The sequence below is a fragment of the Simochromis diagramma genome, unplaced genomic scaffold (genome assembly GCF_900408965.1).
Source record: "Simochromis diagramma unplaced genomic scaffold, fSimDia1.1 OVJJ01000343.1, whole genome shotgun sequence".
Classification (NCBI taxonomy): domain Eukaryota; kingdom Metazoa; phylum Chordata; class Actinopteri; order Cichliformes; family Cichlidae; genus Simochromis; species Simochromis diagramma.
Genome location: NW_024386831.1, coordinates 4,853,416 through 4,877,329, shown reverse-complemented (window position 1 = coordinate 4,877,329; position 23,914 = coordinate 4,853,416). Strand labels below are relative to the sequence as shown.

Here is a 23,914-nt window from a genome sequence, read left to right as displayed (position 1 = left end):
AGACAGGGAGAGTTGTATAAGTGAGACTTTCCATTTTGTCATCCTGGAATTCACGGTGATAGATGGGAGAGCGAGTCAGTCATCCTTAACGCTGTCACAGCTGGGAGTGAGTATAGAAGAGTATAATGCTTGAAACAGTTCTTCGTTAGCCAAGAGTTCGGTGGATTTTATCAATTCTAAATGTGAACAAGTGCACACTTCTCTCTAAAGTTCACGGGAGGACTTGATTCCTGGGTTTATCTCTACATGTTTCTCCCATTTCAACTATCTTAGATATGAAAGCATGCAAATAACGGTTCAATTGTTCAGCAATGAAACTGTGAACCTGTGAAAACACAATTTTATATTTAGAAGGGAGAAAACGGTGAACATTCAGACTGATACACTGTATGAACCCAAATCGTGTAATTAGATTAAATGGCGAAGATAAAAATCTGCAGAGATGGTTGTGAAATGACCTGTTACTCCAATGTGTTGCCTTTCTAGATAACTGCTGAAGAAATCTCCTTTTTCATCGTACCTGTAACCGTGTCTCACATTTTGTTTGCAGAGGGGTTTTTAATGAGACGTAGCATTGTTTTGGTGAATTGTTTCTATTTAGATCATTTCTTCTTCTTTTTCTTTCTAATTCTAATTCTTCTGTTACCCAACACCCTGTTTGTTGCATTTTCTAAACACACGGGCTGTTTTCCTTTCGTCCTCAGGCCAACCACAAATATGTGCAGATTTCAAGAAGTTTCTCTGTGATTCTTTAGAGCGCAGAAAAAAAAGAGGGGAGGAAAAAAAAGAGGCTAAACTGCTGTGGAGGTGGGATATGCTCGTTGCTGAGGGAGCTGCATACCTGCTCTTAGATTCAGGGGGTCGTGTGGTTCAAATCCATCAACACTATGTTCTAAATGAGCCTCCCACCCGACATCCCCCACTATGATGGATCGGTGAAGAAGTGAACAAGTATGGTATTCTCCATCACATTGATGCAATTTAGAGGAGTCAATAATGCTCCAGCCAGATTCTTGGCATAGTCAGTGCTGTGAAACGCAGTGGGAAGGAGTTTGTCCCGCAGAGGAAACTGGTTAATTATCAACAGTGGCATCACTCTGGCCCTTCAGCTCCCCTCTCTTACATTCTTCAGCCCACTCCCCGCTCGAATTCCTCAGGTGACCATCTGAGGTGTGTCACTGGTGAAGAATGAGCCAAAGAGAGGGAGTATTTGCATTATTTCCTGTTGCTTTGGGAACGTTACTGACCTCGCCTCAGCTGACCTTTAATTGTTCCTGTTGCGTCTCTAAGGCCCGCTGATTTTAGTAACACAGGATTGTCAGCAGACTGCATGCTGTCTTTTCTAGGTCCAAAGAACCTGCTCAGAACTTTTCTATTGAAGGGACAAAAACAAAGACATAATGAGTCTAATTACGCTTGTATGCGAGCACTTTGCCCTTGTCAATCCTTTGAATTTAATGACTGCCTGAAATGTAGAATTCATGGACAACACCAAATTCTAAGCCTTTTTTGCTCACATAGCTTAATTGTGGGGTCTCTCTGCCTTCAGGTTGCTCTTTATTAACTGAAAAGTCTGCTCTTTCTGGGGTTGAGATCGGGTGACTGACTTGGCCATCCAAAATATCAGATTTCTTTGTCTTGAGAAACTCTTGGGTTGCTTTTGCAGTAAGCTTTAGATCGTTATCCGTTTGCAGTGTGAAGCTCTGTCTCAGCTAAGCTCTGTACACTTCACAATTCATCCTCCATAGACATATGGACCATGCCATAACACCTACCTCCAGCCTTTCTGACAGAAAATCATGGATCACGAGCTGTTTCTCTTGTTCTTCATGTTTTTCTCTTCTTATCATTATGGTAAGAGATTGTTTTCAAAGTCTAATCACTGGTAACCACGGGTTTGTCCCTGGTTGTACATTCTCTGTATTTCTATTTCTATTAGATATGTGCATTTTAGTTGGAGTTGTTTTTCTTAATTATGGAAATAATTCTGTTCTGGTCTTTCAGTCCTTTTGGTGTTACTGAACTGAAGTAGCAGATTGTTGATTTGGCCACTGCCTCCGTCTGTCTGCAATATCTCAACATGTCAAACAACACCTTTAACCGCCTTGAATTAAAGCTGAACATCTGCACTTTAACTGACTTAAAATCCACTGTGGTGGTGTACAGAAGCAAAATTACACAAGTTGTGTTTTTGTCTATCAAGTTATGGACCTAACTGTGTAATTCGCTTGTTAATCAAACAGTGTTCGCACAACATTTTTCTATTAATACCAAACCGATAAGGCAGCAGCAACAGCATGACTGAACACTGTGGATTGTGTTCCTCGTCAGCAGAGGAGGTCTGCTACAGAACCCAGGCATGAGACGTCTGACAGCGATTAACACAAAAATGGCAATTACAGTCGACTTGACAACAAAAGCAGTTTGCCAGTAAATGAAGGAAAATCTGGTACTGGTTCTCTAACTTGGAAAGCACATGTTGACTCAATCATGTTTTTCAAAAGGTTTGGTGTAGAGCTGGGAAACAGTTTTGTTAGTTATTAAGAGAGCTTTGGCTGCACAGTCTGTAAAGATTAATGCAGATGAATGGCACAGCAGTACCGAAACATGACTCATTTTGGTTGGCGTTGTTTGGCATCAATGTTAACAAGGATAACTTTTTCCCAGGCTGCAGGATTATTTCCAGGGCTCTTCTGCGGAGTGGATGGAGGGAAACTGAGCCATAAAATCTAGAGCAAGATCAGTGCAGCTTCCAGCAAATGTCGCCTCCTGCCCTTTTTAAATATGCATCTCTGTCTGTCATGTTGTTATTTTTCTGCAGACGGCTCGTCCAACTTTGAGGCCCATTCCGCACCCACCGATGACCAGGAATGATGAGACTGGTGAGTTTATGTGACACCAGACTTGGATTTATTCATTTTCAGTTCATCATTTCATGCAACCCCCGTGTTTTTACAGGTTCTTTTGAATCAGCCCCTAGCGAATGTCAGTGTCTTTAATAAATTTATTTTACTTTCAAAGATAGAAAATAAGCTCTACACTTCCACATGCTGACACAGGCTCACCTGCCGGGTATAACTAGAAGGGTTTAATGGCGCCACATGTTGCCACTGAGGTCATATTCGTTTAAAGTGCATAGCTGAACCAGTCCAGGCTCGTTATGAACAGATTTGCTGACAAATGTCTCCATCTAGTGGTCAACAGTAATGCACTATGGAAGCTGAATTATTTCTCATTGAACAACAAAAATGTCATTTCGCTTTTTTTTTTTTTTTTTTTTTTTTTTTTTTTTTTTGTAATGCTTTCATAATGAATTTATATGAGAATGTATTCAGAACAATGTATCCTCATATACTAGCAGTATGTGAGATACTGCTAGTATAAATAATAATTTGACTTCTGTATGTTAAAGACTTAATCTACACCAAGAGTGGTATGTGTACTAATTAATAAAGGGGAAAGTGGAAACCATCAAAAATCACAGTATTGATAATTTTGTGTGTAAAAGATGGAAAAAGCCAACCTCATGATGATTTTTTTTTTCTCTTTTTTAAGAGTCAGGAGAAATGTTATTTGAGAGAGAAGCACGTGCTAATCTGTTAGCTAAACTTTGATTATACACTGTTGAGGATACAGTGTCAGTCGATGGACCCACGTGCTCACCATCTCATGACAGAATTTACGTCACTCTGGCCCCAGTTGATCCGACTCTGAGCTGTAGAAAGTATAATCAAGGGCTTAGACCAGCGGTCCCCAACCTTTTTTGCGCCACGGACCGGTTTATGCCCGACAATATTTTCATGGACCGGCCTTTAAGGTGTCGCGGATAAATACAACCCCCGGTCCGAGGCCCGGGGGTTGGGGACCGCTGGCTTAGACTGTATGTGCACAGTCCAAAAACACACTTACATACTCAAAGTAGTGCAGAGTAAGAGACTAATAAAATGCGACATGTTCAGTCATCAAGCCTGAAGCACAAACTGCTTGAAAGGTCTATATCTCACAGCAAACTATATCATTTTCAAACTGCTCTAAAAGGCACAAATGGCATAAACAAAGTCTTAAGGTCCACTTTGTGACTGGAATTAACAGATATGAAACCTAGTAGACTACGAGTTGTTACAGCTGCCTGCATCTGGACACCTGCCCAGGAGTTAGTGATGTTGGCCACTTCGCCATTTTAAAGTGCTGCCCTCTTAAGCTACAGGCTTTCTGTATTGTCTGGCTTACCTTAATAACCAGTTTATCAACACTTTCCTAGTTATGCTCCATCTAATCTTAAAGTCGTTCACAGTTTACTTAGCTCAGCTGTTTACTAGTACATACTGCCCTCTGATGGTGTTTTTATGTAGTGTGCTATAATACATTACTTCAATTCAGCCAAAATATGTTTGGATTACTAAGCACTCTGTGTACTCTCACTGTAGTACTGCCCAAGCCTAACTATCGTTGCATTTTCAGGTAGGCTGCAGATCATGTCCAAGCATTATGTTGCTAATGGCTCTGGTTTGCACCCACGCTTGATGATGACAAAACAGTAACAAAACTTTTGACACAGGAGAAAAAAAACTGTTTACTATTAGAGCTTAATGAACAAAATGTTTGGCTTGTGTCCCAAAACTACTTTGAAGCTGACTCGAGGAATTCTGGAAACGTCATTTACACTGTATTTTTATATTGTGTTCAGCAAGGGACTCCCAGTACGTTTCACTTTCTGTGGAGTCCAGCCCCTTCCTTCGCGGGCCACAAGGTGGGTTGAGGGGAGTTTAAAAACACAGACAAAGCATCCAAATCCTGCATCTCTTCTGCTGTCTGTCGAGATGCTCTGCTTATGGCATGTGTAGCTATCAAGCACGACTTCACATGGATTAAACATGCAAACAGGTACAGGAGTGCATGCATATACGTAAATGCTTCTGAATTCATTAACGGTGGTGAAATGTTAAAGTTTGGGCATTGATGGCTGTAATGCCCTGAAAAACTACATTCACAGAGAAATTTAGAAGAACTAAGAGTGAATGAGCAAGGAAGTGGAAAAAGTTAATATTTAAGAAATATTAAATTTCTTAAACAAATTAGAGAACTGAAGACGTGTGCAGGAATAGTTTCCTGTTGGCTTGGGCTGCTGATGCTGTTTCTTGTGGCATTATTTTATTCCAGCTGTTTTTTTTTTCTTAAACCTGGAATATTAAAGATGTTCTTGCAGTGGGCATCATTTTGCTGTGCATGTGAGCACTGTTAAAAGTGACCAGCTTCATGTTCAAACTGAGAACAGTTGCAGGTCAAACCCGGTCACACGTGAATATCATCATGGTATCTGTGCATGTGGGTGTGACCACCGTTAAACCTTTACGTGGCTGAAAATTATGGCTGTGCACACACACAGATTCATGCGCCATCAGGCAAAAAGTAATTTTCTTTTACCCCTTCCTCTTCTTTTGGGAGCAGGAAATATCCTGTTTATTGTTTGGGATGTGGGATACAGTCGTTACTCATTTTTGAGAGGTTTTCATGAGGATATTAACGACTCTCCCCTCTGCTGTTGTTTTTCTCGGGCCAGTCGAGGCTAAAGGACAAAAGGGCGACAAAGGGGACAGAGGAGAGAAGGGAGAGAGGGGTCCAGCTGGGCCGAAGGGAGAAGCAGGCTCTGGCTCCAGCTCAAGGAGTGGATCCCGTGGAGAAAAGGTTTGGACTCAAAGACACGTTTCAGCCTTTATGGTGGATAAAATAAATGTAGTTACCTGGTTATGCTTGAAACAGTTTCTTATTTAAGGCTTCCTGAAGGATGCATGTTTGGACAGCACAACAGTTTGTCTGTAGAATAGTGAGTTTTGGCTTAAAATTGTTATTTTTATATTGGGTTATGAAGTTATGTCAGCTTTGTTAGTTGTAATAATGTTTGTCCACGTTTTAAGGGCTCAAATTAAATGAAAACGCTTTCACGGCCTCACACTATGTGCTATATCATTAAACGATCGTTGATGAATGAAGCATACATTAGTGTATCCTTTCCTTATCTTAACATAAGTTGTTACTAAGAGCCACACTTCAAGAGCCTTACCGTCGGTTGGAAAAGATAAGAGTAGCAGTGAAGAAGATGTGGTAAAAATACCCTGAAGGAACACTAGAGGGAGCAGCAAATTTCTAATGGAATATCAACACATTACTGACAGTCTTGTATTTTGTTGATTGGCCTATTTGTGCTACTGGCAAACTAATGTACTTTATCACATTGGGGGGTGCTAGATGTTGTTGATATGCTGAAAATAATTAATTTAGCACATTGCTCTGTGTTTGCAAGGGAACTTAATATATAATATAATTAAACATTTGTGGCTATAAATAAAATGACAGGATGCTTTTATAAGGTGCTGTTGGATAAAATGGGCTGTTTTTAGCATCTAAGTGGTTGCCAAGCATCATGGTGATATAATAATGTCCAACATAGATGAGAACCTTCAGGGGCTTCAGAGATGAACGTGTGTCCCAAGTTTGGTTGCTTAACTTCTGATAGTCTAGAAAGTTTTTTTTAGGCAAAGAAACAAACACTCTGACAGACAGCTTCATGCGTCATAGTTTTTATTTTATTCTGAAAGAAAACTACATTTGTGTTCTTATTTCGTAATTGTGAAAGTCAAAATGCACAATGATGACGGAAAAAGGAGAAAATCAAAATGAATCTATACTGACCTCATTATCTTCTGCCATGAGACACATGCATAAAGTGAGGTGATCTAAATTTATGCACAGGTAAAATTGTGAAACTGACATGCAACAAGTGAAATATGATCATGTGTAGCATTTTTTTTAAGTGAATGTAGTTTTGATTCTGGATTTGATTTCTAATGATGCCACCTCAGCCACAGTATGAGACACTGGGGATGTGCTTCATGCCTGCTATTTTTTTCAGGTCTAAATAGAGAAATTGTTTCATCATTGACTTTACTGTCTCTTCTATTTTCAGGGAGAATCTGGGACAAAGGGAGAAAAGGTAAGTAAGAGATTTCCCTCTGGCTCACTTGTAGCTCTATGATTTTGGTCGCTGAATAACACAAATGTAATAAACTACTAAAATTAAATGGGTGTGCCTGCTCTTCATGGTTCCTTGGGTGAACAACTCTGCTTCAAACCTCTTAACGTGCATCAGATTTCCAGTGATGCATTTGGGCTCTTAAGTAGTGTTTTAGCTGTTAAATGTTAGGCACACTCCAAAAATAGTGCCTTACAAATCCAGTTTAACTGTTTGTATCGTTTCTCTAGTTGTTATCACTGAGAAGAATGTTACAGATGCACTTTAGAAAGACAAACAGTGAGAATATTACATTTCAACGTTTTTCCTGCAACAATGCTTTCCATTTCTAGGGCAGCGCAGGCTTTGGATATAAAGGTGTAAAGGGTGAGCCAGGCCCACCTGGACCCCCGGGGCCCCCTGGTTCTGCAGGACCTGCACCCGAGTATACAGTCGGCAGTGACGGCTCAGTTGTTTCGAGAGTTCCCGGACCCAGAGGACCACCTGGAGCACCAGGCCCCCAGGGGCCTGCGGGAGCTGATGGAGAGCCAGTTAGTGGACTGAAAATTATTTGCTTACTAGAAAACACCAAACACAACAAATGTGCTGTTACTGTTGAACCAACGTTACTGTATCTGTCACGGTTTGCATGTTTACATATATTATTCTGATTGTTTTCACATAGTGCTGAGAGAGCGCAAAGCACCGAAACTTGAGAAAACACAAACTGATAAAATACAAGAAAACTAAGGGAGCTAATTAATCTGACAACACATCAGTTTGCTTGAATGTCAGTAGTTCCTGTTGTGAGATACTTCTACATCCTACTCACAGGGCCCTTAATTTAAAATCTGTGGCCAACCTGATTTATTTACATACTAGTCTGACTTCTAACTCATGTCATTCTTTATTCATCCTGCAGGGTGATCCTGGTGAGGATGGAAAAACTGTAAGTTGTTTTTAATAATGTATGACTTTAAATACAGAATAGGCATCTCACAACATCTCAACTGCCCTAACATGATGATTTTCTCAATACAGGGTGCTCAAGGACCTCCAGGCTTCCCTGGAACCCCAGGAGACCCTGGAGCCAAAGGAGAGAAGGTAAGATACACTGACAGAGTAACAGGAAAGGGAAAAAAAAAACAGAAGCTGTAAAAAGAATCATTTAAAGTGCACATGTGCTGAGCAGACCTACCTTGTCTTAACAAATGTTGTACCTACAGGGAGACCGTGGAGAAGGTCATGCAGGCCCGAGGGGGCCTCCAGGTCCTCCAGGACCCCCAGGACCAGGATTCAGATCTGTGAGTTTCAGCTGATTTTAGTGCTTAATGTTTGTTTTTAAAAGAGTATCCTAATTTCAAATATATTTCAGACCTTTGAGGATATGGAGGCCTCAGGATTCCCTGATCTGGAATCTATTCGGGTGAGAAAAAAAACATTACTTCTTTAATTATCCAGGGTTTTGTTTATATATGTTTATATTGAGGTGAAAGTCTAAATGTAATGAATGTTTTTGTTTTGTTTTTAAATGCAGGGTCTACCTGGGCTACCAGGTCCCCCAGGCCCCCCCGGACCACCTGGTCTTCCCGGCGCCTCTACAGCTGAAACAGCATCGAGTTCTGCAGCATTTGGACCACCAGGAAAAGATGGAGCACCTGGTAAACCTGTAAGTGTCAGGCTCACAACATGACTAACTAATACATATATCAACACTCAAACTCTCTGAAGTAACTTCTCAGTCTAACCAAAATCAATAATCAGCTAAGAATGTCTATCTGATCCTAATCTTTTGGCCTCTAGGGCTTGCCTGGCATACCGGGTACTGATGGCAAACCAGGAGCTCCTGGTCCCAATGGGGAGAAGGTAAAGACTATGAAGATAACAGTTTCTTCTCTAAGAACTAAATAAATCTGATATTTAATAATCTGAACTAAAATGACATTTCGTCTAATGTGTAATAAACGCTAGAAGTGTGCAGTAGCTGCTGGGGTTCAGATATCAAGAGCAAAAATTAAAATCCAGAGAGAACTGCAATAAAAAAAGCTTTCAAGCTATGCTAACTAGCTAAGTGTTGGATGGGAAGCAATCTCCGGGCTTTCTAGTTTCCCCTCCGGACTGGATAACTGGTAGTCCTAAATTTTCCATAGATGTAAATGTGAGTGTGAATCCTGAAAGACACTGGAAGCCTCTACAGGAAGTCTCCGAGAAATTTCAGTGATTTGGTGGTGTGACAGGTAAGCTAAGTGTTGGCGATCCAAAGTACTTGGTACTGGATTAAACGAATCTAAATTCTAAAAAAGATTCATCTGAGCTGAGTACCACTGGGAGCAAAGGATACTGTGACACATGACACAAACGCTACTCATTTCAACCACAAATATTAGGGGTGGGAAATACAGTAGCAAGAGTTTTCTATGCAACTATATCCTTAAATGTCTACTGGCTACCAACTATAAGCTACTAAGCGAATGCTGATGAGTAAATTGCTCAGTCTTTGGACAGGCATTAGACACAACAGTCCACAGCCGCGTTTAGATTTTTTGAAAGTAAGACAATTGTTCATAGTTCTTATTTCAAGTTTCTATTCAACTTTAAATGGTGTTGATAAGTGTTGTCACTGTGTTTCCTAAAATAGGGTGATGCGGGCGAGCTGGGTCTTCCAGGAGCAATTGGAGAAAAGGTGTGAATTGATGACCTATTTTTTTTCCTCTCTCCTTCTTTCCTTTTTAAAGATTTTATCTCAAAGTTAGTGTCATAAAGTGCTCTTGATGTAACTTGTTTTAGTAATTAAAAATTGTTTAGACAATCCTGAGAAGAAGGTAAGTACATTTCAAAGTTTATGGCACACTTTTGGGATCTCCAAGTATGTAGAGGCACCCACAGGATAACCAGTACGTCATGTAATACTTCTAAAACTTTTCCTATCCCTTTCTCTTCCTCAGCCAAGTTCCTACTTTTCTTTTCTCACCAATCTGCTGCCTCACTATTTATCCTCCTCCTCCTCTCCTAAGCCTTCCCATCTGCAGGTAACTGGGCTCCAGCGTGTCAGTCATCAAAGGGGATTTGTGTCTTCTAACAATATGCAAATGTCTGTCAAATGCTGTCAGTTGCAGACTTGACTTTAAGTCTAATCTGAGAATTGGATGTGTTTTATTTCACATATTCTGACATCTAAATTTAGTCCCAGGACAGTGAGCATGGGTTTTGTGCAAAACAGTGTGTGCTTTGAAAACTCCTTCCAAGTACTCTGATGGCTGCATGTTTAGTTTTGGATGATACATGATGCCAATTAATTAAAAACACATTGTAGCTCTATGTATTCAATTCAGTTTTATATATACAGTGCCAAATCACAAAAACAGTCACCTCAAGGCACTTGTGAGGCGACTGTTGTTTATTATGCAGTCTACTAAGTATTAAATCTCTTATTTGCTTTGATTAATTTATTTAATTTTTGCCCTACAGGGTGCTCAAGGAGAACGTGGTTTACCAGGAACTCAAGGAGAGCCAGGATTAGCTGGTTTGCCTGGACCCAGGGGACCAGTTGGATCTCCTGGACCTCCCGGGCCTCCTGGACCAAGTTATCGAGTTGGATTTGTAAGTTATCACGATAAGGTACATTTTACTTGTATAGCACTAAATCCTAGCAACCATTACCTCAAGGTGCTTTACATTCTAACAAGTTCCTATATCTTACTAGATTGTTGCTTTGTAGCTGATTTTGTCTTATTTTAAGTGTAATGAGATATTTTGACTAAAAATAAGACAAATATACTTGGCAAGATTTTGAGTTTTTGCAGTGCACTACAATAATACAGAGGAAACACCAGCAATCAGACAACCCGCTATGAGCAAGCAGTTGGCGACAGTGGAAGGGAAAACTCCCTTTTAAGGGATGAAACCTCAGGCAGACACGGGTTCAGGGAGGGGCAACCTCCACACTGAGGCATGACCTGATCTTTGAAGAGGTAGAGGAGGTGGGCAAGCAGAGGGAGGTCTGGTTTCTCTGCTTAGACTGCTGCGCCCATCATTCCAACCGGGATAAGCTGCAGAAAATGGATGAATGGTTGGGTGAAAGTAGACATATTTAGCTACGTACATATAGTGATTGGCTTATAAGTTAAAATATTTACTGGAAATGTTTCGATCAGTCTCCAGAGTTTTCCTCTCCCCCGCTCCAAAATGTTGTCAGATGACTGCAAAATGTGACAGACTAGTAACATGCTAGCTTTACTATGTTTCTTTTGCAAAAAACATTTAATCTCCAAAGATGCAATTTAAAACATTTTATTTGAAGGATGACATGGAGGGCTCTGCTGGTGGTTTCAATGGACGTCCTGGCATCGGAGGACCAGATGGAATACAGGTACACGTGTTCTTATCGACTTTGGAAGATAATTTTATATAAGGCTTAAATTCAGAGTAAAAATTTGAATAAGCAATAGTACTTGCTTAACCCTTTGTAATACATGGAAATGTTCATTCACTGAACTGAGCTCGTGTATACACCCTTATATAGGTTGTGCTGTTCTACAGTATGGTACTTGATGGGCTGGCTTCCATAAAAGAGACAAGCAGGAAGCATTTTAAAGCAAAATCCAGGCAACTTTGAAGGAACAATAAAAAGGAAGTTTAGAATTAGTGAAAACAAAATATATTACCATAGAAACTGTAAATATAACAAAGTATGTTAAAATAACATTATGTTGCAGCCGTTTTTTCATTCATAAATCAAAACAAATTACAAATATTGACTGACTAAATCATTTTAACTGTAATAAGACTTAGATTAAAAACAAACACAAATATATGCAATGTAATTATACAAAAAAACCAAAAAAAAAAAAAAAACACCCAGCACGCCCCTGCGGGCGGTTTATCCTTCAAGCTCGGGTCCTCTACCAGAGGCCTGGGAGCTTGAGGGTCCTGCGCAGTATCTTAGCTGTTCCCAGGACTGCGCTCTTCTGGACAGAGATCTCCGATGTTATTCCCGGGATCTGCTGGAGCCACTCGCCTAGCTTGGGAGTCACCGCACCTAGTGCTCCGATTACCACGGGGACCACCGTTACCTTCACCCTCCACATCCTCTCGAGCTCTTCTCTGAGCCCTTGGTATTTCTCCAGCTTCTCGTGTTCCTTCTTCCTGATATTGCTGTCATTCGGAACCGCTACATCGATCACTACGGCCGTCTTCTTCTGTTAGCCACCACCATTTTGTCCGTCTGTATCTGGAAGTCCCACAGGATCTTAGCTCGGTCATTCTCCACCACCCTTGGGGGCATCTCCCATTTGGACCTCGGGACTTCCAGGTTATACTCTGCACAGATGTTCCTGTACACTATGCCGGCCACTTGGTTATGGCGTTCCATGTATGCCTTGCCTGCTAGCATCTTGCACCCTGCTGTTATGTGCTGGATTGTCTCTGGGGCATCTTTACACAGCCTGCACCTGGGGTCTTGCCTGGTGTGATAGACCCCAGCCTCAATGGATCTTGTACTCAGAGCTTGTTCTTGTGCTGCCATGATTAGTGCCTCTGTGCTGTCTTTCAGTCCAGCTTTGTCCAGCCACTGGTAGGATTTCTGGATATCAGCCACCTCCTCTATCTGCCGGTGTTACATACCGTGCAGGGGCCTGTCCTTCCATGATGGTTCCTCGTCTTCCTCCTCTTTCTTGGGTTTCTGCTGCCTGAGGTATTCACTGAGCACTCGGTCAGTTGGGGCCATCTTCCCAATGTATTCTTGGATGTTCGTTGTCTCATCCTGGACTGTGGTGCTGACACTCACCAGTCCCCGGCCCCCTTCCTTCCGCTTAGCGTACAGCCTCAGGGTGAAACCCTCCATGCATGGTAAGGAGCTTTCTTGTCTTTATGTCAGTGGCTTCTATCTCCTCCTTTGGCCAGCCTATTACCCCAGCAGGGTACCTGATCACGGGCAGGGCGTACGTGTTGATGGCCCGGATCTTGTTCTTACCATTCAGCTGACTCCTGAGGACTTGCCTGACCCTCTGCAGGTACTTGGTGGTTGCAGCTTTTCTAGCGGCCTCTTCATTGTTCCCATTCGCCTGCGGGATCCCCAGGTACTTGTAACTGTCCTCTATGTCTGCAATGTTGCCTTCTGGTAGTTCAATCCTCTCAGTTCTGACTACCTTCCCTCTCTTTGTTACCATCCGACTACACTTCTCCAGTCCGAACGACATTCCAATGTCATTGCTGTATAGCCTGGTAGTGTGGATCAGTGAATCGATGTCTCGTTCACTCTTGGCACACAGCTTGATGTCATCCATGTACAGGAGGTGGCTGACAACTGCTCCGTTCCGTAGTCTGTATCCGTAGCCAGTCTTGTTAATGATCTCACTGAGGGGGTTCAGGCCTATGCAGAACAGCAGTGGGGACAGAGCATCTCCTTGGTAGATCCCGCACTTGATGGTGACTTGTGCTATGGGCTTGGAGTTGGCCTCTAGTGTTGTACGCCACATCCCCATTGAGTTCCTGATGAAGGCTCTTAGGGTCCCATTGATCTTGTACAATTCTAGGCATTCCAGTATCCAGCTGTAGGGCATTGAGTCATAGGCCTTCTTGTAATCAATCCAGGCAGTGCACAGGTTGGTCAGTCTGGTCTTGCAGTCTCGGCTGACTGTTCTGTCTACCAGTAGCTGGTGTTTTGCGCCTCTGGTATTCTTGCCAATTCCTTTCTGTGTCTCACTCATTTTGACCCATGTGCCTGTTGATCTTAGCCGATATGATGCCTGACAGGAGCTTTCATGTAGTACTGAGGCAGGTTATTGGTCGGTAGTTGGAGGGGACCGGTCCTTTCTTGGGGTCCTTGGGGATCAGGACCGTCCGACCTTCAGTTAGCCATTCCGGGTGTCTCTCGTTAACTAGCAGCTGATTCATTTGTGCTGCCAGACGCTCGTGGAGTGCAGTCAGCTTCTTTAGCCAGTAGGCGTGAACCATGTCGGGCCCTGGTGTTGTCCAACGCTTCATACTGGAGACCCTTTCTTGGATATCTGCCACTGTGATGGTTACTGGACCCTGTTCAGGGAGGTCGCTGTGGTCTGCCCTCAGATCCACTAGCCACTGAGCATTGCCGTTATGGGTTGCGTCCTTTTCCCATATGCTCTTCCAGTATTGCTCCGTCTCCAGCCTTGGTGGTGCTGTTCTCTTATTGTTCCCTTGCCACTGAGAGTACACCTTTGCTGGTTCTGTGGAGAACAGCTGGTTTATTCTCCTGCCTTCTATCTCTCTGGTGTACCTCCTCAAGCGGCTGGCCAAGGCTGTGAGTCTTTGCTTGGCAGTTTCCAAGGCCTCAGGTATGGACATCTTGCTGTATTTCTTATGCACCTTCTTTGTCGCACCTTTCTGCAACTCGCCCTGTTTTCGTCTCTTGCCCACCGATGCCTTCTTGTTCCAGTAGCCCACTTTTCGTCAGGGTGCCCTGGTTCCTCAACACCTGACGCGGACCTTGTTGATCTGGGCGACGTCCGAGCCGGCATGCCTTCATATTTATCTGTCTCGCTCATGTCTGCGGTAGGCTTGCTTAGCATAGGGGGGTCTAGCCTTAGGACCCTTACTGGATACAGACGCCCCAGGCAGGAATCGAACTTGCGATCCTCTGCTCCAAAGGCGTGTAGTCTAACCACTATATATACACACACACACTAATGCTATAAGGCTATTAAACGAGGCGATCGTGGCTCAAGAGTTGGCAGTTCGTCTTGTAATCGGATGGTTGCAGGTTCGAGCCCCACTCAGACAGTCTCGCTCGTTGTGTCCTTGGGCAAGACACTTCACCCATTGCCCACTGGTGGTGGTCAGAGGGCCCGGTGGTGCCAGTGTACGGCAGCCTCGCCTCTGCCAGTGCGCCCCAGGGCAGCTGTGGCTACAATGTAGCTTGCCATTACCAGTGTGTGAATGGGTGGATGACTGAATGTAGTGTAAAGTGCTTTGGGGTCCATAGGGACTAAGTAAAGCACTATACAAATACAGGCCATTTACTAAACAAACAAATTTACATATTCCTGTATATGAAGCCTAAAAAGCCCTTAAAATGGGGTAAACCTTGTATTGGATCACTGTGTAGTCATGGCAACATCCAATATACTGTTGACCACTACTGTCCTACAGTGAGTTTATGATAAGGTACTTTAATTTTTTTTTCTTTTCTTTTTAGAAATAACAAGTATGGCTTGGTAAATGCTTTTGGTGCATTCGTGAATAACTGACCTACCACCACTTGTGTTAGTTTTAAAATGACCAAGTCATATGATCCAATATGGTATCACCAAATTTCTAGAAATCCAACACTAACAATACCTATTGAACTATATATAATGCAAGGGTTTCATCAACTTACCACAGTTAGTTCTGATATTATAACCATAAATTTTGGCGTAGATAAGGATGAAAAACTCAATTTTCCAAATTCTGACATGGTTCTGGGCCATTGCTGATAGGTCAGATACACTAATGTCTCTAGCTGTCACATAACCCGATCTTTCCTGATTGGCTAGAAGAAACTCAACCTTACAGTGAATTATGGGATGGCCAGTTTTGATGTACATTTAAATGATCAAATATGGTTCCATCAAGGGTTTATCAACAGTCTATAAGCCAGCTGATTAAAAGGTTTCTGACCAACATGATCTGTCGCTTGCAGATTTCTGTAAGAATGTTTTTAGAACTGTTCAAACAATTTTTACGAGGAAACTGCAAATACATGATGAAGGATGAAGAAGCTATACATGAACTACCAAATAACCCAAACAAATATGTGCTTTCAGGGTCCTCCTGGATTACCTGGACTTCCAGTAAGTAAATTATAATTTATGTTGAGGTGGAAAGCTTGGAGTATGATCACAAATAACATGTCCTTAAATGTAATTAGTTGTTGACCAACATCCATCCAGCCAACAGTCGACACTGATTATCATTGCCCTTTGCATTAGGTTTTGCCCTCCTGCTTGCAAAACATAGTCCTACGCTGAGTTTGAAACATCAAATCTAGCTTGATGTGTTCCACATTAAGTCAAGGAAGCAAGATCTAGAAGTTCAAGTTCCTGCTCTGTTTCCTGTTTGCTGCCATTTTCTTCTTCTTCGTTTATAATTTTGTTTGCCACCAACTCAAATTGAGTGTTCTTCTGCAGGGTAACCCCGGCTTGCCCGGCAGACCAGGTGAGAAGGGTGATGGAGGTCCTGCTGGAAGAGATGGGCAACCAGGCCTGGATGGCTTCCCTGGACCTCCGGTAAAAAAACACCCCAACAAAAACAACTTAATAAATAAAGATTAAATTAAATCTCTGAATTAGACAGATTAGTTGAAGAATATTTACATATTATATAATTTCTACAAGTTTTTATCTTTATCTTTGGGATAAAAATTTTCATGTTGGCATTCATGGACAACTTTTTTTTTTTTTTTTCCATATATCAGTTTTAATACAACGTTTGTTGTTTGAACGTTTCATGTAATTAGGTTAGTCTGCAGACCGGTCATTTGACATACAGGTTTCTCTGTTGCTAAAGTATCTCACTCTTTGAATTTTACAGGGATCAAAGGGTGACAGAGGAGACAAAGGAGAGATGGTGAATATCATTTGTAATTATGATTGCACTTGTTTTACTACAAAGCACTCATTACTAAGATATAACACAAATGATATCTCCTACCACAGTAGCCTTCCTTAACCTTCTGTCATGTTGATTATGTGATAAGCTTTCACTACTGGATGCTAATAAATTTTTTTTCCTCTTTCTTTCTGGTTTTAGGGTGAACCAGGTCGAGATGGAACTGGACTACCTGGTCCACCAGGTCCACCTGGACCACCAGGACAAATCGTCTACCAGACATCAGGCAATGTAAGTAACAAGAGATGAGCACTGCTGTTTGAGTCTGTATGAAGCTAAAATCCAAACCTGATGGTAATGTCTGTCTTTTCCACAGTCTGATGAAGTCGTTGGCAGAGCTGGCCCTCAGGTATGTTTGAACTCTGAAGGTGTTTTTGGACTAAAGACAAAGAGGAGTTTCACTTCATGTTACTTGCACAGATTCAAGCATGCTTGTGGTCCATGTCACAACCCAGAAATGTTACAATTGGTATTAACACTAACATTTTTTTATACAATTTACCAGGACGTCCTACAATTTTGCTTCCTAATGTTGAATCATGCAGCTTTGGTTACCCTTAAAGGGTACCAGTAAGTGATTCCTTCATTTCTAATCATCAGGCGAATCCACAATCTGTGGGAGAATCTCAGCCGATGGCCTTTGAAAAGAAAAAGAAACCAAAAACAATTTCAACCAACTAATGCTTATTCGCCTTTATGCATACTGCATGAAATATGCATAGGCTCTGTAATCACACAGTGGAAAAACCTGGACTTACACAATATTGCACAATAATACCAATATCAACATGTTACAAAACAGCTCTAACACTGGTATCACGGTGAGCATGGACCTGTAGATCCATACCAGCCTCGATATTTGCTGATACTGGCAAATAAGGGCCAAAGCCCATTTTGAAGTTGATGTTGGCAGCAGGGTCCCACTGGAAAAGTAAGTCGTACTCAAAAGAAACATCCAGGGGAATATTTTACAACTTCTTCTGCCGTATTTTTAAATGTTTGCATTTGTGACTATAAGGAATAGTTCCCTTATAAAATGGGCTGTCAACTGAAACATGACAAACAGCTTCTACCAAGATTTATACCGCACAGCAGAGCATACAATTATGGTGTTCAAAAGAAACCTCACTGCTCATTACAAATTTACAGTGTTGTAACAACTGTGGAAAAGTGACAGCCAAGAAACAAACACTGGTTTTCATTCACCTACACCAAGCAAAAGCAGCACTTAACTTCACAACCTGCATTTTTAGCCTTAATTTGTGTTAGCCATAAACTGTGTGTGGATTTGCTCATAGTTACTGGTAAACAAATGTTTGGCTGGTATTAAGGAAAATGAATAAAACTGATCTAATCAAGTTAAACAGAGGTGTGTGGTTTTGTTTTCCTCTACAGGGTGGGCCTGGTTTACCTGGTCGAGCTGGATTTCCTGTGAGTTTGCCTCTGTTACATAATTGTGTTTTCTTGCATAACTATATGCACAATATTAAAAATTTAATATGTAATTACATGAATGTGGGACATCAGATGATATCATTTTATTCTTTTGAAACAATACTGTAATGCTGTATTAGTCAGGGATTACTTTGAGATAAACACGTTTGGAGCGCTAGCTTGTATGTAAATCAGGAGGATAGGGTGTGTAGGCAGGTGACGTACCAATATCTGTATTTATTAATTTAGCCATCAACAAATGATTCTTTATACGAATGTCAATGAGAAGGCCCATTATATTGGCTTATTTTCTTCATGGTAACAAAACGTTGGGTGCTGTCAAATCTAACTCATCTAATGGGATGTTTTCATGTATTTTATTGTATTTTTTTAATATATTGCAGGGTCCAATGGGGCCAAAAGGTGACCAAGGAGATCCTGGTCCTCCAGGCTATGGTGAGAAGGTAAAGTCTACATTATATGTTAGACCTTTAATTTGGCTGCTCTGATCATTTCTGTTATTGAGTATTTGTTGTCTTGGTGCTCTGTGTTCAGGGTGAAAAAGGGGAGCCAGGCTTGGTTATTGGCCCTGATGGAAATTTTCTGAATTTGGCACAGCTAGCTGGTCCAAAGGTGAGTCTCAGTGAATTTGACTATCTGGATTTCTATCTATTATGCATTAATGTACTCATGGTCTTTGGTGTATTTTGTGATGATCATTTTGTTCTTGAAACTAATCATCCCCCCAAACCATGCATGCAGGGAGACAGAGGACTTCCAGGACCTGTTGGGCCCCCTGTAAGGTTTTCCATTTCTAAGACTTTTTTTGGTTAATGTACTGAAACTGTTTCAATTACCTTATTCAATCACCAGTCAATTGACAGCGTGTTTAATTATATAATTTATATGTGCAGGGACCATATGGGCCTCCTGGACTGAAAGGTGAAATTGGAATGCCTGGAAGACCTGTAAGTGCTTTTTTCTTATTGTTTTACTAAATACTGACCATAGTGAAGTGTATTCTATACCATTTTTTTTCTTTTGACCTTAGTATGGTTTTTATCTTTTTGTTTCTATTTTCCAAGTTCAACAAAAGACAAATAAATCAATAACTTTCTCCCTTCAGGGTCGTCCTGGGATAAATGGATATAAGGGTGAGAAAGGAGAGCCAGGGGTTGGATCTGGCTTTGGCTACCCTGTAAGTATTAATACTATTATCAATACCTTAGCTTGGGAGGCTTAGCAGCAAAGATGCTTTGATGACATTAGCTTACTTTACATCCCTCAAGCCTGTATTTTACAGGCATTGTGTGACTTCCCTGCTCCCATGTTAAAGGTCACTTTAAACACAACTGGCAATCACACAGAACTCTTGACACTGAGTGTAAATACAGAGTCACTTTCAACTTAAAAGGTAAATTTTAGCACATTATAAATGTTTTTTTAACCCCAACAAATATGTAAGTCTTTTTTCCCCCTTTTCTATTTTTTTGGTTTTAGCTTTCATAACTAAACATATACTGAGCATCAATTTGTTAGCTCTGTTTTTTAATCTTTTAATGAAACTAAATTCAACAATGACACCTTAGGTTCTAAATACTGCATTCAAGTGAACTTTCATTTAGCTAAGCATTACTAAAGCAACTTGTGCTTCATTAAACAAGAGCTGCACTTGTTTCCTCACACAAAACAACCTACTCTACTCTTCTTTTGTTTTTAAATGCCAAATGTTATGTTGCCAAACACATTTCTCCAAGAGTGGCCACATTTAATCCCAGCCAAACCTTTACAGTCAGTTATATTAAACTCACAAAATTATTGAGTCCTCCAAAAATATTGAATATCTTTGTTTTCATTAGGGAGTGCCTGGCCCTCCAGGACCACCTGGGCCACCAGGACCCCCTAGCCCAGCCAGTCCTTTAGACCGTTTCAATGTGAGTACACAGCTTCCCAAAAATCTGGTCATGTCTCATCTTCCCTACCGATTATTTTCCTCTGTTGTTGTTGATTGTTTCCCTTCTGTTAACAGCGCTATGATGAAAGGAATTATCCAGGTATGTCATCTTCACTTGTTTTATTGTTTTAGTGTGTAAAAATAAATACATTACAAAAATATATGGTCAGATTAAATTCATCAAAAATAAGGATCACAGTAGAGAGGTTCAGTAAATACGAGAGGGGAAAGGAGGAAGGATTTTTAAAGGGTTCAAAGTGTCTGCAGAGATAAACAGTGCAATCTATGAATTTAATTTCAGTTCTGCTCCTTCAGCCTGCAAAGGATATACACTCCACTGTCAGGAGATTAAGCTTTCAAGTCTAGATTTGAAAAAAAAAAATGAATGAAGAAGTCACTGGCAGTAGAGCACATGGCTTTCAAGGGTTCAATGATATTTAAACCTGCAGAGAGTTATGAGTAATTTTGTAATGTGAAAAACTTTGTATTTTGTGTTGTAGCAATTAAAGGAGAAAAAGGGGAGCGTGGTGAGACTGGACTTCCGGGGATCCCAGGTAAATCCTCATTTTTGAATTAAGAATAAATGAAATTTCATTCCTTTATGATTGTAAAGGGTTGTGCAATCTTTTCTGTTGACGTTTCTCACGTAAAGTCGTGCATATACTGCTTAAAGAGTTATGTGCTATACTGCGAGGGAAGTGTGTAATCTGCGATTGGTTGGGAATAGTTCCCGGAAGTTTCTGGCTCTCAATAAGTGAAATCCCATACTAAGAAGGTGCTACACCAAAAACCTCCTAGTGATTGCTTTGGTCGCTAGCAGATTGCAGCTGTTGTCTGTAGTTTCTCATGTTTGTCTGTAAATGCGCGTTTACTACTAACCCAGCAATAGTAAAATCTGAATAAGTGCAACACAAATAATCTGGATTAGAGTTGTTCCTGGTGACTAATTTCTTAGTCGACTAACCGACTAGTCTAAGACTAAGAAACACTCAGATTTAGGTTAAATTTGAGAACTGTTTAATTGAAAATATCAAAAACTAACAAAGGCATTTTAAACCATTTATTGCGTCCTCTACTCTGAACAGCTCCAAGTTAACTGAACTCCTCACCCTATCACAGGTGGGAGAGAGCCCATCCACCTTTTGGAGAAAGCTCATTTCTGCCAATTGAACCTGCAATAATAGTTTTAACAAAAACTCTGCTAACAGATTTATGGCTTTTCTCAACAACAATCTGATGGCAGATGGCTACAAAAAAAATTTAGGAGACATTAATTTTCTGGCTTTGGGCATCAATTAATATTTTAACAATTAGATTAAATGACTAGTAAGTCTGGTATCAACTAGTGACAACAGCGATGATTAGTCGACTTGTTAATGGAAAAACTTGTTAATGTTAACTTGCATTAATGGAAAAATAAATTTTATAAGGAAAGACTCTCACGTGGTCATTGTTTCAACACTTGAAGGTGGGCATGTGTGACATTTGCGGGGGTATATTTGTTGGCAAAATCTCACAGTGATGACAGCTAAACATTGACATGCTAACCAGCTGTTTGATTGGCCCTTAGTATGACACAGACTGTTCGTGTAAAACACTGTGATTACTCACTGCAATGATTACCTTCTCCTTCATTTTGATTCTTAAACAACTACCCTGCTCTCTGAGGATTACAATGGCGTGGGGCAGTGAAACAGTTTCATTTGATTTACCAGCTGATCTACTAGCACCTGAAAAGTTGAACTATAGTGCTAAAGCCTGAAATTCGTACATGTTAATTACATGTCTTTGTGATCACACTGACCATTGTTGATCCCCGAGATCATGAACTGTCAGCACAACTATAATGCTGCATATCCAGCACGCTACACAACTGCTTCACTAAAGCATCTTTTTTTTTTTTTTTCCCAGGAGCATCCCCTAATGTTGATATCTACACATTGAGGGTAAGCTAGCTCATTGTTACTCCAGTCAATTTTTTTAGTTTATTTCTTCTTCATCAACAAACAAAGTTGAACTTCTTCTGACAGAATGAACTGAAGGGAGAGCGTGGAGAATCAGGTGTCAAGGGAGAAAAAGGAGAGCCCGGTGGTGGATATTATGACCCTCGATTTGGAGGAGTACAAGGACCTCCAGGACCACCTGGCCTCCCAGTGAGTTCTGAGACCTTATTTGTTAATACAACCAAAAAACATTTGGCCCTGATCTAGATGTGATATTCCAGAAATTTCTGATTTTCTTTTCCACATTAGGGTCCAAAGGGAGATTCTATAATTGGGCCACCTGGACCATCTGGACCAACAGGGCCACCAGGAATTGGTTATGATGGTCGTCCAGGTCCTCCAGGACCACCTGGACCCCCGGGGACCCTTTCAGGATCATATCGGCCCAATTATCGTAAGTGTCTTTTTCCACAAAAAAAGAAAAAAAAGACACTTCTTTATTGGGGAAAAAAACAATACAGGTTTACAGGTTTTAACCTGTAAATCTGAATTGTTTACAGGTAGCCACATCTTAATCTTACTGAATGCACTTTACTGGTTGAATACTGGAGATAAATTGCACTTCTGTTTCTATTTTTTTTTTTTTTTATATTTAAGCTGTCAGTGTCCCTGGTCCTCCTGGCCCACCTGGCCCACCTGGAGCTCCTGGACCATCCTCTGGAGTGAGTACTATCACTGAATTTTAATCATGGCTCCATCACAAGACTCTGAATTCACAAAATTGATTTATTTTTTGTACCCACCCATTCATATATCCATCCATCGTCTTCTGCTTAATCCAAGGGTTGGGTTGCAGGGGTAGCAACCTAAGCAGAGAAGCCCAGACCTCCCTCTCCCTAGCCACCTCCTCCCTGGCAGAGTCCATTACCCACTGGGAACAAGTCCGACTTATTGCCCGAATGAAAACCCTATTGTTTCTCCTGTATCTGAGGTTCACTAATGGACAGACTCTCCTTTTCAGCACCCTGGCATAGACTTTCCCAGGTAGGCTGAGGAGTGTGATCCCCCCCATAGCTGGAGAACAACCTCCGTCCCCCTCATCCCGGGACTCTGCTCCTCTACCGAAGACGTGTCACTGGGATTAAGGAGCTCTTCGAACAATTCCTTCCACCAAGCAGAAATATCTTTAGTTAAAGTCAGCACTACTCCACCTGCACTACATACAGTGCAGGTAGAGCACTGCTTTCCCCTTCTGAGTCACCTGATGGTTCAGCAGAATCTCTGAGGCAGTCCAAAAGCCTTTTTCCATGGCCTCTCTGAACTCCTCCCACACCCCAGTTTTGCTTCAGCCACTGCCGGAGCCGCGTTCCACTTTGCCTGTTAGTACCTATTGGCTGCCTTCGAAGTCCCACAGGCCAGATAGGCTTAGTCAGGCCTTCAGCCTGATGGTTAATTTGACTTCCGGTGTCCACTGTCTGGTTTGGGGTTACCACTAAGACAACAGGCACCAACCACTTCAGCCACAGCTCAGTGCAGCAGCTTCAGCAATGGAGGTGCTGAACATGGTCCATTCGGACTCAATGTCCTGAGTGTCCCTGGAATGCTGTCAAATCTCTGCCTAAGTCGTTTGTTGACGTGAGCCCAACTATATCTAGCCAGTACCTCTCAAGCACTAGCACTTGCTAGTTTTAGTAGAGATCAGTCCGCCACGGTCTCTGCCCCTGCCCGCCAGCACGCACTGTACTGTTTGTAATTTTTCTTAAATATATATGTCTGATGTATGGTGGTCTTTTTGTGTGTATGTGCAGGTGACAGCTTTGAGATCATATGACACAATGATTGCTACGGCCAGACGTCAGGAAGAGGGCAGCCTCATCTACATCATAGACAGAGCAGACCTTTATTTGAGAGTACGCGATGGAGTGCGGCAAGTCATGGTACTTTTATCTA

General features: G+C 41.5%; 1 protein-coding gene across 6 annotated transcripts in view; it reads left to right on the top strand.

Moving 5' to 3' along the window:
* col18a1a (collagen type XVIII alpha 1 chain a) overlaps positions 1-23,914 on the top strand; it is a 76,173-nt gene that overhangs the window by 49,900 nt on the left and 2,359 nt on the right. For 5 of the 6 annotated variants that reach the window (XM_040027605.1, XM_040027604.1, XM_040027603.1 and 2 more), the window contains 33 exons: positions 2,822-2,882; positions 4,688-4,750; positions 5,561-5,685; positions 6,965-6,991; positions 7,363-7,560; positions 7,932-7,958; positions 8,051-8,113; positions 8,236-8,313; positions 8,385-8,435; positions 8,547-8,678; positions 8,813-8,875; positions 9,648-9,692; positions 10,478-10,609; positions 11,310-11,378; positions 15,790-15,816; positions 16,153-16,251; positions 16,556-16,591; positions 16,775-16,864; positions 16,950-16,982; positions 18,029-18,064; positions 18,472-18,531; positions 18,623-18,700; positions 18,830-18,865; positions 18,982-19,035; positions 19,194-19,265; positions 19,927-20,001; positions 20,097-20,121; positions 20,522-20,575; positions 21,933-21,967; positions 22,052-22,174; positions 22,274-22,418; positions 22,622-22,686; positions 23,773-23,901. In XM_040027605.1, the coding sequence (XP_039883539.1) occupies positions 2,822-2,882; positions 4,688-4,750; positions 5,561-5,685; positions 6,965-6,991; positions 7,363-7,560; positions 7,932-7,958; positions 8,051-8,113; positions 8,236-8,313; positions 8,385-8,435; positions 8,547-8,678; positions 8,813-8,875; positions 9,648-9,692; positions 10,478-10,609; positions 11,310-11,378; positions 15,790-15,816; positions 16,153-16,251; positions 16,556-16,591; positions 16,775-16,864; positions 16,950-16,982; positions 18,029-18,064; positions 18,472-18,531; positions 18,623-18,700; positions 18,830-18,865; positions 18,982-19,035; positions 19,194-19,265; positions 19,927-20,001; positions 20,097-20,121; positions 20,522-20,575; positions 21,933-21,967; positions 22,052-22,174; positions 22,274-22,418; positions 22,622-22,686; positions 23,773-23,901 (2,406 nt within the window). The remainder of the gene's footprint in view (positions 1-2,821; positions 2,883-4,687; positions 4,751-5,560; positions 5,686-6,964; positions 6,992-7,362; positions 7,561-7,931; positions 7,959-8,050; positions 8,114-8,235; positions 8,314-8,384; positions 8,436-8,546; positions 8,679-8,812; positions 8,876-9,647; positions 9,693-10,477; positions 10,610-11,309; positions 11,379-15,789; positions 15,817-16,152; positions 16,252-16,555; positions 16,592-16,774; positions 16,865-16,949; positions 16,983-18,028; positions 18,065-18,471; positions 18,532-18,622; positions 18,701-18,829; positions 18,866-18,981; positions 19,036-19,193; positions 19,266-19,926; positions 20,002-20,096; positions 20,122-20,521; positions 20,576-21,932; positions 21,968-22,051; positions 22,175-22,273; positions 22,419-22,621; positions 22,687-23,772; positions 23,902-23,914) is intronic. The other variant, XM_040027601.1, reaches the window with a different exon arrangement.